The 16,670-nt window shown below is 42.5% G+C and overlaps 1 protein-coding gene across 1 annotated transcript in view; it reads right to left on the bottom strand.

Moving 5' to 3' along the window:
- The window catches only part of PRKAR1B (protein kinase cAMP-dependent type I regulatory subunit beta), a 171,240-nt gene that overhangs the window by 120,257 nt on the left and 34,313 nt on the right, over positions 1-16,670 (bottom strand). Inside the window, exon 4 of the mRNA XM_029053257.1 lies at positions 14,799-14,890. Coding sequence (XP_028909090.1) covers positions 14,799-14,890 — 92 coding nt within the window. The remainder of the gene's footprint in view (positions 1-14,798; positions 14,891-16,670) is intronic.

Raw genomic sequence — 16,670 nt, 5'->3', positions numbered from 1 at the left:
CTGTAATCTATCTGTAATTTATTTATTTATATTAATGTCTGTCGCCCTTCTAGACTGTAAACTCATTGCGGGCAGGGAATGTGTTCATGTTCACGTGTCTTTTCTTTTTTATACTATGCTCTCCCAAGGGTGCTTTGCACACAGTAAGCGCTCAATAAATCCAACTGAATTGACAGAATTTGGCTTTCACTCCAAGGTTCAATGGAAAGAGTGCGGTGAAGCTGAACATCTATAATTCTATTTATTTACATTGATGGCTGTTCACTTGTTCTGTCTCCCCGCCCGCAGGCTGTGAGCCCAGTGTGGGCAGGGATTGTCTCTCTTCATTGCTGAACTGTACTTTCTAAGCACTCAGTAGAGTGTTCTGCACACAGTAAGTGCTCAATAAGTATGATTGAACAAGTGAATGAACGAATGAACATCAACCAGGGCCGGCACTGGCTCCCCTCAGCATCATCGAGTGGAAACACCTGTAATTGCAACCTCGCCTCCTTGGGTACCCTCAGCCCAAATGCCCTCCTTGTGGCTGAAGAACCTTCCGCTGGCCCCCAGCATACTCTGCAAATGCCAGGCAGGGTACAAAAGCAACTGTTGTGCCTCTTCTTCAATCCCAGGTGGCAAAATGCACACTGCACACCCTCGGCTCACCCACTATGGCTGAGGAACTCACTACAGGTCTGCCGCAAAGCTCCGTGCAGCCCAGGTCGGGCACAAAAGTTGCCACCGCACCTTCTCGGCCCCTCATTAACGCCGAAGCTGAGTGAAACGTCCAGCATTTACAGCCTCATCTCCCTAGGCTGGGAATGAAACCGTGGCCTCTCAACTCTTAGACCGGCCACCTGGCCCCTAGATTGCATAACTTCTGACTTTGATTTCTGAATAAAAGAATCTTTAATGTTATAGGCTTAGTTTATTTCACTTGAACTGAGTTTCAGGATATTTTTTATTAATGTCTGTCTACCCCTCCAGACAGTAACCTCGTTGTGGGCAGGAAATATGACTACCAACTCTGTTGCATTGTTCTTTCCCAAGTGCTTAGTACAGTGCTCTGAACATAGTAAGCACTCAGTAAGTACCAATAAATTCATAAATAAATAAAGCCCCTCACCACGGCTGAGCCAACCGCCTTCCCTCCCCACCACCCAAGGTCAGCACCAGCTCCCCTCTGCATCATCCAGGTCATCCCCCATCCTGCTTCCCACTGGCCCAGAGGGAATGACAACAGCACCTGCAGTGTGAGGCCTCGTATTATCTTGGGATGGTTAGTGGCTGCATAGCCACTACTGCAGACTCTGAATCTAGGCTGCAGGCTCATTGTGAGCAGGGAATGTGTCTCCTACATTTCTATAATGCATTCTCCCAAGAGCTTAGTACAGCATTCTGCACACAGTAAGCACTCAACAAACATGTCTGACTGGTTGACAATCACTGGGATAAATTAAGCTGCCCTAGCCACAGCTCCTCCCTCCCGAATTTTGTTTTTAATTGTGAATTGCATATTGTTCTTGTCCTTCACATATTTTTAATGTTTTAGAGTTTCATTATTCTTGATGTGTCCATCTCCAGTTTTCACTTCCCCTCCCTCCACTGCCTAAATTCAGGGTCCGTGTCTCACTCCTCCCTCTATACTCTTTCCCAGCATTTAGTACGAGCCTCTGTCCACAGAAAACATATAATCAATATTATTACTATCGCAATGAGATGGGATTGAGTGATTCCTTGTCCATACTCAACTATACTCTATTATTTCCCCCTCCCTGTGAATTGATTATAGTGTCTCTCCGTCTCCCTGGCTAGATTTTCAGCTCCTTGAGGGTAAGAAGCATATCTACCAACTCCCCCAAGAGCTTAGAACAGTGCTCTGTACAATGGAGCAAACTCTCTGTTGAAACTATCGATTGATGAATATTCTAAGCTAGAGCATTTACAATGTAATGATCTATTTTAACTTCTGTAGCAGAGCTGATTTTTTATTTTCAGGAAATTTCAGAAACCCCCACCTAAAGGGGGGAGAACTTCTAAATATGAACTGATTTCTTATAGCACATTATATGTTCACAGAATGGGTCAGCTCTACAGTAATAAAGTAAAGCACTGTGTAATGTGTAACTTTAAATATGCAAACTGATTGTACAGGCAGTCTCTCTTAGGTAAAAGGCTATTCTGCAAGATACCACCTTTCTAGAAACACACTATCCATGCAAAAAGACAGAGAGAGAGACTTGGAAGATACAAGGGAGCAGGCAGATTTGGAATTTGGAATTTGGCACATAAGGTATGTTTTTCAGTTAATTGAGAATGTGGGCCAATTCCTGGAAGAACAGAGAAGCAGCGTGGCCTAGTGAATACAGCACAGTCCTGGAAGTCAGAAGGACCTGGGTTCTAATTCCTGCTCTGCCACATCTGTGTTATGACCTTGGGGAAATCACTTTACTTTTCTGTGCCTAAGTTACCTCATCTGTAAAATGGGGAAAGACTGTGAGCCCCATGCAGGACCTTATTACCTTAAAACTATCCCAGTGTTTAGAACAGTACCTGGCGCATAGCAAGTGCTTAACGAATAGCGTTAGAAAAACAAACAAAAAAAAGCCATGCTTTAAGATAAGGGAGAGGAAAGCAATTAGAGATCTTGATAACAAGTGGACTGCACTTCTGTGTTTTTCAAATCAAAACAGACTTCAATCTTGGTTATTTTTAATTAACACTGGACACTTATGTATCGGCCATCACATCCTGATAATAATGCCCTCTAATGAGTGTTTGGCTAGCTATCATATTCATCTTTGAAGTTCCAAATGAAGGGTCAGTTAAAGTATTTGCTTCCTAGTACCTTTTTCATATAAAAAAATGCAGTAATGATTAAATATCTTATCTTGATTTTCAAATGCTTCAAGATTACAAGAAAATTCTTGTGTCCTTAAATGAGCATATTTGTCATTACTATGATCCAACAGCCACCTCAGCAACGTTTAAGGCAAACAGTCCATCTCCAACATCTCATGGATGTCTCATTTGTACTGGCAGCATTGCATCTTTTTGGGGGGGGGGGGCCCACCTTCAGATTTCAAAAGGGGCAATATTTTGTAGTGTGCTTATATCATCATAAAGTCAGTTTCTCATTCTAGGTTCCAGGAGTTCTCAGTTTTAAATCCTGGGCTAAATAGACCCTCAGAGTCCCTAAGAGTATCCGGACCCCTGCTAGCTTCTATTGGGTCTTAATGCCCTCCACCCTTTCAGGGTCATACTTGTAAAGTTTCCAGTACTCTACCAGTTTCAACTACAAGAGGAAGAATCATGCAGAGGCATATCCATTCCATTGCTACCTTGGCCAGTGGCTAGCAGGTGGAAGGCAATCTGCTATAAATCAAGATTCCCCTGTGCTGGGCAGCAGCAGCAAGGAGAGAGTCAAAGGCAGAAACTCAAGTTTACTGCGCAGAAGGAGGCAATGGTAAACCACTTCCATATTTCTACCGAGAAAACTCTATGGATACACTACCAGACAACTGCAGGTGGAAGTGGGGCATTTTGGGAAAGATGCGTCCATGGTGTTGCTATGGATCGGCTAGGACTCCACGGCATAAAACAAGTTTTTCTCTTTCTGGGTCAGGCAGGATTTTGGGGTTCCCTGCCTAGCAAACCCCAAGTCGTGAACCCCCTCCTTTCAATACCACCGTTCCATTTCTCAATTCTAGGTATTTCCCCAAAGGCACAGGGATCACTTGGGAATAAGCCAACCATGCCCCTTCCAGGTTCTAGCTACAGGAAACTTGGAGAAAGAACTATCTCCCCTTCCATTGGCTTCCCAGGTCCATGTGTCTCCCCAGAACTCAGAGCCTTTGCTCCCATCCATATTGCAGGCAGACAACAAGGTCAGAGCTCTCTAGAGATTTCAACAGATGTCTTGTAAGAATTATTAGTGTGGAAATCAGATAACAAATAGAACAGAATTTGTTCCTGCCTCTCTTTCCTCCCTTTCCCGGGTTGCTTTTTAGTTCCCTGTCAGTGCCCAATGCATACTTTCATCTAGTCTTTTCCCCACCTGTCTCAGAGTGTCCCAGGTTTCAGACTCACCTTCTCCAAAGCCTTCCCTTAGGATCTTTAGATACCAAGGTAGCTGGCTGCTGTTTCTCCTCTTCGGGGATAGGAGCCTCACTCCTCTTAAGTCCTAACCTTTGGACTCCGAAACTTCTGGGTATCCTAACCCTACAGAATGGCATCACAGAACTCTCTCTACATACTGTGTCCTTCCAGGGCCGCAAGCTCAAACCTTCTCCAAGTACTACTATTACTAATAATAATGATGATGGTATTTGTTAAGCAATTATATGTGCCAGGCACTATTCTAAGCGCTGGGGTGGATACAAGCAAATCAGGTTGGACACAGTCCCTATCCCACATGGGGCTCACGGTCTCGATCCCCATTTTATAGATGAGGTAACAGGCCCAGAGAAGAAAATTGATTTGCCTAAGGTCACACAGTAGTGGTCCCAGTGGCGGTGCTGGGATTAGAACCCATGATCTTCTGACTCCCAGCCCGTCTCCATCCACTATGCCACTCTGCTTCTACTACCCTCCCAGGATCACAGCTCAGGATCCTCCTGCCCCTCCTGAGTGTGGGGCTTGGAGTGCCTGTTACATTAACCAATTAGAACAGTGCCTATGCTCATCCAGAAATCATTTTTACAATAAACGGGTAGCATTTTATCATCTTGATTCAGAATTATTTTGGGCTGTGGATCTCCAAGTAAATTATATTTATTAATATGCTATCCCCTAACCTAACAAAACAAAAGGTTCCACAGAGCTATCCCTTTAAGCCTCAAAATGTTTCATTTTAATAGAGCTTACCTTCACGTTGGGGTGGGAGGGAGAGTAGAGAACAATATAGAAAGTTCTCTAATATCTTCAGGAAATTAGCTCTTGAACCAAAATGAAGCAGTGGGTAACAAAATACTTAATGGCATTATATGGTACTGCCCATACCAAACCAACAGGGTGGTTGAGATGTGTCATGGCAAAGTGGATTTTTTTGTTTGTTTTTAATTAATTACGGACCTATTTTAAAGAGGTATTAGGTCATCTAGTTATTTTTCAACCTTATCTGTAGCCCCTTCTATTTTAGGAGGTGCAGGCTGAAGGATGGCAACCTATGGCAACAGGGCCTTCCTGAAAAGGGCACTAGTTGGGGATGAGCCAAACAAATGCCACAAGTATAAATTTTGATGATTACTTCTTATAAATGAAAAAGAGTAATGGGCCGTAAAAAAGTACTACCTCCAAAGAGCATTCACGCCTGCTTGGGTCGGCTTCCTTTCTCTCACAAACCCCAAATACCCAATATCTTAGGCGGTGCAATGATTCCAGGCATGCCCCAGGGTAGAAGTACCCCACAACACGTGGAGCCCTGGAGATAAATGCTACCTGGTTTGATGACCGACTCCAGCACTCTAGAAGTTACATCTGCTTGCTGCAGGAAAATCCATTTCTTCTCCCAAACCCTCTTGCTTCCCTCAGCCCTGCCCTTCTCTATTCTGGGCAGCTTTTCTGTGCCCCTGGTCCTCTTGTACTGAATTGTACTGCAGAGTACAGCTTTTACATCTTTCTTTTACCTTTAACTCTTCCCTTAGGGGACACCATGGTAGTCACCGCCATCCTACTCACACATATCTATCGCCACTTCCAGATCGATGACTTGTGGTCCCTCTCCCCCATCGTGGCCAAAGTTGCAGGGACCGAGGCAGGGATGGATTGGGGCAGGATGAAGGGAGGAGCCACTGCCACTGTCCTCCCCATCATCCCAGCCTGATCCATGACTGTCCTCGGTTCCTTGTACTTACTGAGCGCTTACTGTGTGCAGAGAGCTGTCCTAAGCACTTGGCAGAATTCAATACAACAATGAATAGATACATTCCCTGCCCACAACGAGCTTATAGCCTAGAAGGGGAGACAGACATTAATATAAATATTAATGAGCAGGCCAGGAAAGTGGGACTGCAAGCCAGAAAATGGCATGGGGAAGAAGGAAGGCAGCTGCTAAGATTACAATGAATGGTGGAAGCGAAAAATCAAAATATTATACTGTTTAGTATAGTTAGGTACAAAGAGAGCACAGAGGGACAGAAATCTGATGGGAATGAGGAGGGTAAGGAGAGAGCAAGGAAGGGGAAAAGGAGGCATTTTATACTCAGGGAACTGCTGCCTTTTCTCAGCAAGGTCTGGTCGACCCGATGTAATTTGTTTTATAGATGAAAGGGTTGAGGGAGTGAGGGTTAGGGATTTCAGAGGCAAAGTCTACAGTTGGAAAAAGAACGAAGGAATACTGGCATGCAGACTCTGGAGCCCTAACTTTGGAGGCACTGAAGAGTGAGCTCCACGAAGAGTTCGCAGGTGCATAGGTATTCACAAAGTGTTAGCCCGATATATAGTACTTTCTGAAGAAAAGAAAAATAATGCCATTCCATCTAAGTTTTTGCATTCTTTACTAAAACTGAAAAACCACTACAGACAACAGAATAAGCCTCTTCTTCTGCAGCCTCCTGCAAAAACTCAATCATATTACAACTTGTTTAGTTCATATTGTGTTACACTAAGAACTACTGTAACAAAGGTTTAAACAAAGTTTAACATTACATTTATGGTATGTAAAGGAATATCATATTTTTCCAGAGGTTCTAAAACAGATCCTAATTTATAAGCTTTAAGACCATGGGAAAATATATCCCACAAGAGTCACATACTTTGAGGGAACATAATCCTGTTGAACCACGAAGTTTGCCTGCACACTATCAGTGAGGCCAAGATCTCCTCTCTCTCTAAAAAGAAGAATTCAGACTTGCAAAAACCCAGGCTAAGCTAGACTTACAAGGGAGAGAAGGAGAGAACTGCTCTCCTGTTCCTCCTCTTCTCACCTCCAGGTATTGCCCCTCTCTTCTTGGCTAAACCCAGGGGCAGCACATAAAAGTAGCTGAAGTCTGGACTGCCCACCTTTTCTAAACATCCCTCAGAGGAGTTCAAGGTTACAGACTAGATTGGTGGCTGCTGCACAAACACAGAAATGCCAACAGGGTGTCCCACTCCCCGGACTTTCGACTACACATCCAAGTGGTGTTAAGGACTTTGGGGCTCTATTCCAAGCAGGGACACAGAGCACTGTCTCCACTTTGCAGGCTTTATAATCAATCATATTTTTTATGGTATTTGTTAAGCACTTACTATGTGCCAGGCAGCGTTCTAAGCACTGGGGTAGATACAAGTTAATCAGGTTGGATACAGTCCATGCTCCACATGGGGCTCACCAGTCTCAATCCCCATTTTACAGATGAGGGAACTGAGGCACGGAGAAGTTAAGTGACTTGCCCAAAGTCACACAGCAGACAACTGGCGGAGCTGGAACTAGAACTAGGTCCTTCTGACTCCCAGGTCCATGATCTATCAACAAGGCCATGATGCTCCTATTTATGGAGCATTACTGGGTGCAGAGCACTGTACCAAGCACTCAGGAGAGCACAATATAACAGAGTTCGTAGACAATTTCCCTGCCCACAATGAGCTTATGGTCTAGAGGGACTGAAAACTGTAAAAAAAAAAAAATATGTGGAGATCCTTTTGCGGACCTTAATATAGTTAACAGCCAGTTCTCCCTCTTTAAGAGGGGACTGGGGAAGGAAGAATCATGCTCAATGGGAGTAAAATTCAAGGTTTAAACATAATTGCTCTCACACACAAAATGATGCGACAATGCTTGGGTGCCTAAACTTGTGAAGTGAGCTCTTTTGGGGTGGTTAGTTCTTTAACTCTTTGTTCTAGACCTAGGAGCTAGAACTATGGATTATTAATTTAAAATTTTTAAGAAAAATCTAAGCATTTTTCTTGGTCAATCATCAAGGCTGATCTGAAACTTTTCAGGACTTATATGACAGAGCTAGGCGTAGGTATTGAAAGGCCTTCAGATAGTAGATTTTTTACTAATTCCTAGGAACCCAATTCAAAAAAGGCCCCTACTGTATTAAATGGGTGGTTTTGCCTCAGGGAATAGTCTGGTCTAATGGATGAGGTGGAATTTTGGAGTCAGGAATGTATTCTAATTCTAGCCTTGCCTGTCAGGGTAATTATAAAATACTCTCCAAATTTTAAGTGCAGCATACATTATTATTATCTACAGGCACTGAATACCATTCCTAAATCAGGCAGGATTTGTACTCTCCCAAGTGCTTAGTAAAGTGCTCTGCATATAGTAAGCACTCAATAAATACCACTGACTGATAGAAATCAAATCCAGGACCACATTTGGAGGGCAAAAGAAGAGACCATGTGGAAACGGGCCTTTGAGTAGTATAATGGGCTAGGAAAATCAAGTATCCTTTTAAAAAGAAACAAAACCAAACTTAAATCTTTTTCCCAAACCTCACTTTACATTACTCTCCCCACACTTCAAAGCTTTACTGAAGGCCCACCTCCTCCAAGAGGCCTCTCCAGACTAAGCCCCCCTTTCCTCTTCTCCCACTCCCTTCTGCATCACCCTGACTTGCTCTCTTTGTTCTTCCCCCCTCCCAGCCCCATAGCACTTATGTACATATCTGTCATTTATTGATATATGACTCCTCCCTTTAGACTGTGAGCTTGCTGTGGGCAGGGACTGTGTCTATTGTTATTTATTTATTGTTGTCTTTTTGTTATTCCTACCCTCAATAGGCTTACAATCCAGTGCAAATACAGATATTAAAATAAATCAAAGGAAAATATAAGGAAATGATGAAGAATAAAGTACATCAAGTACTATGAGGGGTGGGGAAAATACTCAAGTGCTTAGGGGTATGGAGTCAAGTGCACAGGTAACACAGAGTAAAAGGGAAGCAGCATGTCCTAGTGGATAAAACCACGGGTCTGGGAGGCAGAAGGACTTGGATTCTACCAGCTCCTCCACTTGCCTGCTGTGTGACCTTGGGAAAGTCCCTTAACTTCTCTATACCTCAGTTACCTCATCTAAAAGATGGGGACTAAGACTGTCAGCCCCTTGTAGAACAGGGACTGTTTCCAACCTGATTAGCTTGTACCTGCTCCAGTATTTAGAACAGTGCTGGACACTCAGTAAGTGTGTAACAAATACCATCAATAGTATTATCATTAAGACCTCTCATAAGGGGCAGAGGGAAGTTTGCCCGGGGAAGGGGAGGCACGGATGTAAACACATACTCAAATAAATATTTTGACCACTCTAGTTGTAAATATACTTACAAATCTCTACTGTTAGAGTTTAGGTTCCTTAAGGAAAGGGAATCTGCTCCTTCATTCTGTTCTTCCCAAGTGCCTCGTTCCAAAGGGGCAATAAACGCTACTACTATCACTACTGACCTGTCGAAATTGGTTCTACTTATGATGGTCATTATCAGTGGTATTTATTGAGCATTTACTATGTGCAGATCACTGAGGTAACTGCTTGGGAGAATACAAGAGAGTGTCACAATAGCAACTCATGCAGAAACACACTGAAATCATTTATTTTCATTCTCTACCTATTTTTGTTCATTTCGGTAACTATTTTTAATAAGAATTCACATGTTAAATTTTAAAGTATTAGAATATAAAGTATACATGAATAGCCAATTTTTTACTACAGCTATTCTTATTCACTTCAGTAACAACTTTTAAATAACTACTTCTTGAAAATGCTTAGTTTTAAAGAATGGATAAGATTCGCAAGTTTGTCTTCCACTGAAATCTTTTTCTTCTAATTAAATATTTTTATTTTATATGACCTTGGTTTTCTCTAAGAGATGTACGGAAAAACCTAATTGTTACTAAAAAAAAGGAGTAAAAACACATGGTCATCCTATAAATTTGTGTTTTACTCAAAAATTGTTGTGATTTCTAGTTCTTCCTAAAGAAGACTAGTTTTTATCAATCATTGATATGGGATTCTAGTTTTTACTAGTTGCACCTGTTAGTAGCAGATTTGGGGATTTTACTGTAACAATAGCACAAATTGATGCGACAGTATCCTTCGCAGGCATTAACAATAAGCTATTTTAACATTGCCTTCTTTCAATTTTATAGGCTTAAGTATAATTATTTTTTTCCAAGCTTTCACATCTCTGGCTTGAGTTAAAAAATGTCCTGAAAGAAAAGGCTCCATTATTATTGGTGAAAGCAAAGTCACCATATCTGCTTATTTACAACATAGATTTAAAAGAGGTCTTTACCAAACATATGCAGGCTTTCTTTAAATATGTTCTTTAATATTACCAAAAAGGGAAAGAATTTAAAGAACATATTCCATGACAGCCAAGTTAAGAACCAGCCCAGACATTCAAAAAGTTAGGAAAGAATTCCCCTGAACGAGCCAAACCACAGATAACCCAGCGACAAAGCTGTTAAACCCAGCTTCTAGTAAATTGGAGAAAGGCAACATATTTGTATAATAGGTTGGGGAGATTTCTTGTGAAAGTTCAGGGAAAGCTATCTTCTCTGCCTCCTCCAGGTTTAACAGCTTATACAAAGCTGCTTCGTTAAGGCACTGGGCCTGAAAAGAGGGCACTTGCAGAGTATTAAAGTGGAAGTTGATTTTCCTGTTTGAACAAAAGACCCTGGCTCACAATGCATCCTTTGTGTACACTGGTTCAAATAAACCAGACAAATAGGAATCTTAAAAAATGGCCCATCATCCCTCTTTTCTACTCCCTTGTATATACCAAATGTCCAGAGGAGCCTGAGGAAGAGTTATGTGGGACAGGAGTTAGGTTCCAGTGCAGGTTCGAGAAGCAGCATGGCGCAGTGGAAAGAGCACGGGCTTTGGAGTCAGGGCTCATGAGTTCGAATCCCAGCTCTGCCACTTGTCAGCTGTGTGACTGTGGGCAAGTCACTTCACTTCTCTGTGCCTCAGTTCCCTCATCTGTAAAATGGGGATTAAGACTGTGAGCCCCACGTGGGACAACCTGATTCCCCTGTGTCTACCCCAGGGCTTAGAACAGTGCTCTGCACATAGTAAGCGCTTAACAAATACCAACATTATTATTATTAAATGGAAATAGAACTGTGGACGGCAGAGAAGGATGTCCAGGGCACACAGTTTCCAGACATCTATCTGCACACGTGGCTACTTTCAGATTTATTTCTCTGGAGCTCTGAGTGATAGTGGAACTTAGAAATCCATGATGCTTCTTGCAAGGGTGTAGAATTTGACGACAACCCATTCTTAGATTCTATATAGCATGTAGCCAAGGAGTTTGACCTTTCCAGTGAGAAGTGAGTCCAGAGTAAATGGCTTACTTTGCCAGGGAGGCTCAGAGGGTGGAGGGAAGCACAGGAAACCCAAAGCCATGGGGCTCCCGTTTAGCACATAGCTGTCCAAATCCAATGACTATGGAATTCTCATCTTCAAAAACTAGAGAGCTGCAAAGCCTGAGTGATTAATGAGATGTGTGCTGCCCTTTAGGGTGGCAAATCTGCCCAACTCCCCCTCCTTTATACACTCCAAACTAATGCTGAAATTCACAGGGTTTGTTTCACCTCTAACTCTCCTTCGTAAGTTTTACCCTTGGGACTGGGGTTGATAGAATAGACAAAGAGTGGAGGCAAAAAACTCAACATGGAGGCAGCAGCACCAAAGTATGCGTTCTCTGGGTGTCACCAACAAGCCGGGCTTTGATTTTAAAAGAGCTACAGCTGGCTCAAGAGCCACCCCGGTTTAACGCACTCAGCCCAAACTACAGTGGCGATTCCTCGGCCATGGGCTTGATAATTCAGGAGGGGAGACATGGACCACTCATGGACCACTCCTGCTACAGAAGTAGTATGGCCTAGTGGATAGAGCATGGGCCTGGGAATCAGAAGGTCATGGGTTCTAATACCAGCTCTGTATGACTTCACTTTATCTCTCTGTGCCTCAGTTACCTCATCTGTAAAAAGGGGATTGAGACTGGGAGCCCCATGTGAGCCAGGAACTGTAACCAAACTGATTTGCTTGTATCCACCCCAGCACCAAGTACAGTGCCTGGCTCGTACGCTTAATACCATTATCAGCACATAGAGCAGTGCCTACCATATAGTAAGTGCTTAACAAATAACATTATTATTACTCCTTTCTAAAGGCAGCTTCTACCCTGAGCTTCTCAGAACGCTGTTCTCCACATCTGGACTTCTTCATTTCTTCCTGCCACGGCAAAGCAACCCCTAGGTCCTAACACCACCCTCCATTCTGGATTTCATGAAACTTTACTAGCATATGGCCAGAGAATTCATCATCAACAAATTATCAAATGGTAAACAAAAATAATAGAAATAATGGTTTTTCAATGCCTGTACCTATAAGTAAAGATTTAGTACAGCATAATGCCAGACAGAGGGGTCGCCAATCCCCTAACCCCCAGAGCCTCTCTGCAAGCCAAGAATGGAGTCAATAGGAGGGTTTTCCATCCCCTCCACCCCCTACCACCCACCCCAATCACTGGGTGGTTTGGGACTTTACCAGGGTGAAGGGACTCCAATCCCCTCAGCCTCCCCAGCTCCATATACTGGGGGCCTAGGACTGCACCGGGGAAGGAACAACCCCTCCCACCAACTCCACTGTCTCTTGAGGAATAACACCCATTCCCCCATCCCTTCATATATCAAGATCTTTATTATTATGATTATTATTATTAAGTGCCATTGAGTCATTTCCGATTCATAACAACTCCATGGATATACTTTCTCCAGAACCTCCTGTCCTCTGCCACAACCTCTCTAATGGTTCTTCATTATCGTTGTTACGGTCTCTACCCATCTAGCTGCTGGTCTGCCTTTTCCAGGCTTTCCCGGAACTTTTTCTAGCATTAGTGCCTTCTCCAGAAAATTAGACTTCCTGATTATATGTCCAAAGATCCTATCCAAGGATCAGATCCTTATGCCCCACCAAAGAAGCAAGACAGTGATCTGAACCTGAGGAAGCAACCAGCTACTGCCAGAGACAGGCAATGATTTTCAAGCCATATATTTTGGTAGTGAAGGGAGGTAAGGAATTAAGACCATAAAGCCCCTATATGCTGTCTCATCACCTGGCCAGAATAGGAAGCCCAGTATTTTTCCTGGAATTTCAGAAATTCATTAAAAAATTACTAGGAAAAACTTCCTTTTCCACATCTTTTGTTATCTCTCAGGCATTGGAAATAAGAAAAAGCACAGTTAACCCTGTTTCACAAGCTCGGTTGATACAGTCTAGTGAAAGGGTCAATTCAAGGGCTGGCATTTACTAATTGTTTTCATTATTATATCCAATTCAACTGAAATTTTGGAGATTAGTTTATTAGGTCTTTGTGCAACCTCATTTAAACTTTAAATTCAGAAAAAATATATAGTTATTAAAAAGGAATTATTTCTGTTTTATTCTTTCATTCAATCATACTTATTGAGCACTGACTGTGTGCATAGCACTGTACTAAGTGCTTGGAAAGTAGCTCTGGTTTAATCATTATTTTGAGAAAAACCATTATTCCCCTTAGTTTCCTCAGTGAGAATTTTTAAAAAATGACATGGATGGATGGATGGTTGGGCATGGTTTTTAATTCTTCTCGTACCTGTGCTTTTTGGTTCTGGGGCTTCATTTTTTAAGGACTCTAGCTGGCTTAATGCAGATTTTTGTATTATAAAAAGCGGGAAAAGGAGAGAGAGAAAAGGTAAGGGAGAAAATTCTAGAGCTCGTAGCAGCAACAAAAATGATGACATATCCTACCCAGGTTCACACAAGTGGCTAAACAGACCTATGTGTTACTCACAATCCACTCCACTCAGTATGCGTGTAAATACTGTCCTTGGCCAACAGATGAGTTTGCCACTTGCAGCACCTATCATCCCTGTTCATCAAGATAATTGCATTACATGCTTGACTTTCCCATTGTGGCTGCAGAGGCTAAGTGAAGGTGTTTGAAAGATTTACTCTCATTGAGGAAAGAGAATTGGAAATTTCACAACCCTTGAATTACCCAATCGAGTAACAGAAAAATACAAAATGTTCTGACCAGGCCGAAAGTGGAGTTGCAAAACTCCATATTAAAGCAAACTCAAGCTGTAATCCTCATCAATTCTGAGGCTGCCTGGTCCCTGGTCACGCAAGCAAGCCATTCTGTTCTACACTACAGCTCCCTGGATCCAAACGGACTGCCGCTGTCAGACAGGCAGTCCCCAATTCTCTAACAATGTTCTAGCCAAATACCCCTTACAGCCAAACTGCGTGTATTTCAGATCTACTACAGTTCCCTCATTTTATGTGCCTTAATTCTCCAGTACGATACAGGTTTTGTTATTCTTCTTCTGGTTCCTATGTGCATATTGCCCTGCCACTCTGTAATCCAATTTAAATTCTGATAATGAGGGCAACTTTTCATTCCCTGCTTTGTACCAGGTAGTTTATTCTGTTTCTTTGAGAGTTACTGTAGGTATCTGGCCAACTGAATGACCCCCTTCAGAAAAGTAATCCTCTTTTAAAAGGCTTTAAATTACAAGTTAGCGTATAAAATCATGTTTCCATATGTTAATGAACTTCTGCTTTTGCTCTAAAAATCCAGAGTTTTCCAAAATTAACGACAGTTGCAGATCCCTGAAATTACAGTCAACACAACTGGGTGGTGAAGCAGCGATAAATAGTGAACGCCCTATAGTCATAGGAACTTAATGACACAGTGTGGGAGGGCATCTGAGGCTTCTAGCTTGGAAAATCATATGTTTCTCATCTTACAGAGGCTTTGTCTTTAAGGACAGTTATGCATTCTTTGGATTAATGGTATGCATAAACAAAAAGTTGGAATAAGCAAACAAATATTTCATACCTTCTCTCGTTATCATCAAGATGAGCAAAGAGTACATTCTTAGATATCGCCTTTGCCAAGGCAGTCATTGTTTTATAGTCCTTTGGAATAACCTGAAGAAAGAAAAAAAGAGAGCCATTCTTCCTCTGAATATACTTTAGATCTTAGGGAGTCAAAGTGACTGCAGTTAACCTTGATTATCCACAAGGGGATTAGGCACGGCAGATTTTTCTAAGCTCTAACTAGCTGTGAGTCTGTCTACCCTCTGACTTCCTTCCACACTATGGCGCCAATCTGCAAGTGACTGTCTTCAGGCTTGTCTCTTCCCCTCACTGGCTGGAAAGGCCCCTGGAGCCACATATCACCACTCCCTCTCTGTAAGCATGGAAAAACCAAGGGTCAATTTCTTCAATACAATTAACTGGAAATAAGAATTATAGAACAACATAAAGGAATAGTTGATAGCACTACTGTATTAGGGTAAGAAACACAAAGGAGATTCTCTCTTTTTAAAAATGCTACAAATTTTCATTTATCCCTATCAGCACAAGATTTTACAATAAAATGGTGGTATTTGTTAAGCACTTACTATGGGCAAAGCACTGTTCTAAGAGCTGGGGGATAAAAGGTGATCAGGTTGTCCCACGTGGGGCTCACAGTTTTAATCCCCATTTTACAGATGAAGTAACAGGCACAGAGAAGTTAAGTGACTTGCCTGAAGTCACACAGCTGGCCAGCGGCAGAGCCAGGATTAGAACTCCTGACCTCCGACTCCCAAGCCCGTGCTGTTTCCACTGAGCCACGCTGCTATTAGCATGTTGCTTCCATTAAATAGAATAATTGACTACACTTCAGTGAAATTTTCATCTAAGGTTTTACTTTGATTTGGGACTGGTGAAGGAAAGATAAATCCAAATTACAGATAATAATAATTGTGGTATTTCTCAAGTGCTCACTATGTGAAAGGTATTGTACTAAGCACCGGGGTAGATACGAAGTAATTGGGTTGGACACTGTCCCCGTCCCACACAGGGCTCACGGTCTTAATCTCTGCTTTACAGATGAGGGAACTGAGGCACAGAGAAATGAAGGGACTCGCCCAAGGTCACACAGCAGATAAGTGGTGGAGCCAAGATGAGGATGCAGGTCCTTCTGACTCCCAGGTCTCTATCCACCAAGCCACGCTGCTTCTCTGCAGTGAGGTACTCAAAGGAGAAGTAGATTCACAGAGGTTTCAGAGCAAATCAGAGGTATGACTAGAAGGGCTAAAATCCTGACCTCCTGAATCCAGTTCTATGTTTTAGGTACTAAACAGTGAGCCTTAGTCTCCTCAGCCAAGAGGGAGTTAAGTGTATCCTTGCATCAGGATTTGCTTGTGAAGAGTCAAAAAACAAAAATCACGGTCATGAGTCAAGTAGGCTATGGTAGGGATGAGTGCAAAATACAATCCCTATAGGCAGAAGGAATTGTTCCTGGTTCCCCTAAAATTTTGTCTAAGAGTGTTAGAAGTAATAGTATTTACTGAATGCCTACTACGAGCTATATACTGTACTCTGCACTTGAGAATACGAAACGGAAGAGCATGACACTTCTGAAAAACACAGAATAACCGTGTGAGTCAGCAATGTCCCATTTCTACTGATTTATGTAACTTCATTTTCTGATTTATGAAAACTTCATTTTCCCCATGTTTGTACACAAACCAGGGGGAAGGGAAAACTGTGGGAAAGAGGGTGAAGAAAGGCAGGTTTCCAGGAGGGGTACCAATCTGAAATAGCTGGTCTCTCCTCTTGAGTGCAAGGAAAACAGGAGGTAGGAGGAGGCATAAAGACGTCCTGAGTATTCAGGACTCTCACCACTGTTATATGACCAACCTGGAAAGTGCTCCAGAGC

This window comes from Ornithorhynchus anatinus, chromosome 2 (assembly GCF_004115215.2).
Source record: "Ornithorhynchus anatinus isolate Pmale09 chromosome 2, mOrnAna1.pri.v4, whole genome shotgun sequence".
NCBI classification, from domain to species: domain Eukaryota; kingdom Metazoa; phylum Chordata; class Mammalia; order Monotremata; family Ornithorhynchidae; genus Ornithorhynchus; species Ornithorhynchus anatinus.
The sequence above is the reverse complement of the archived record's forward strand: the minus strand, read 5'-3'. Positions and strand labels throughout refer to the sequence as shown.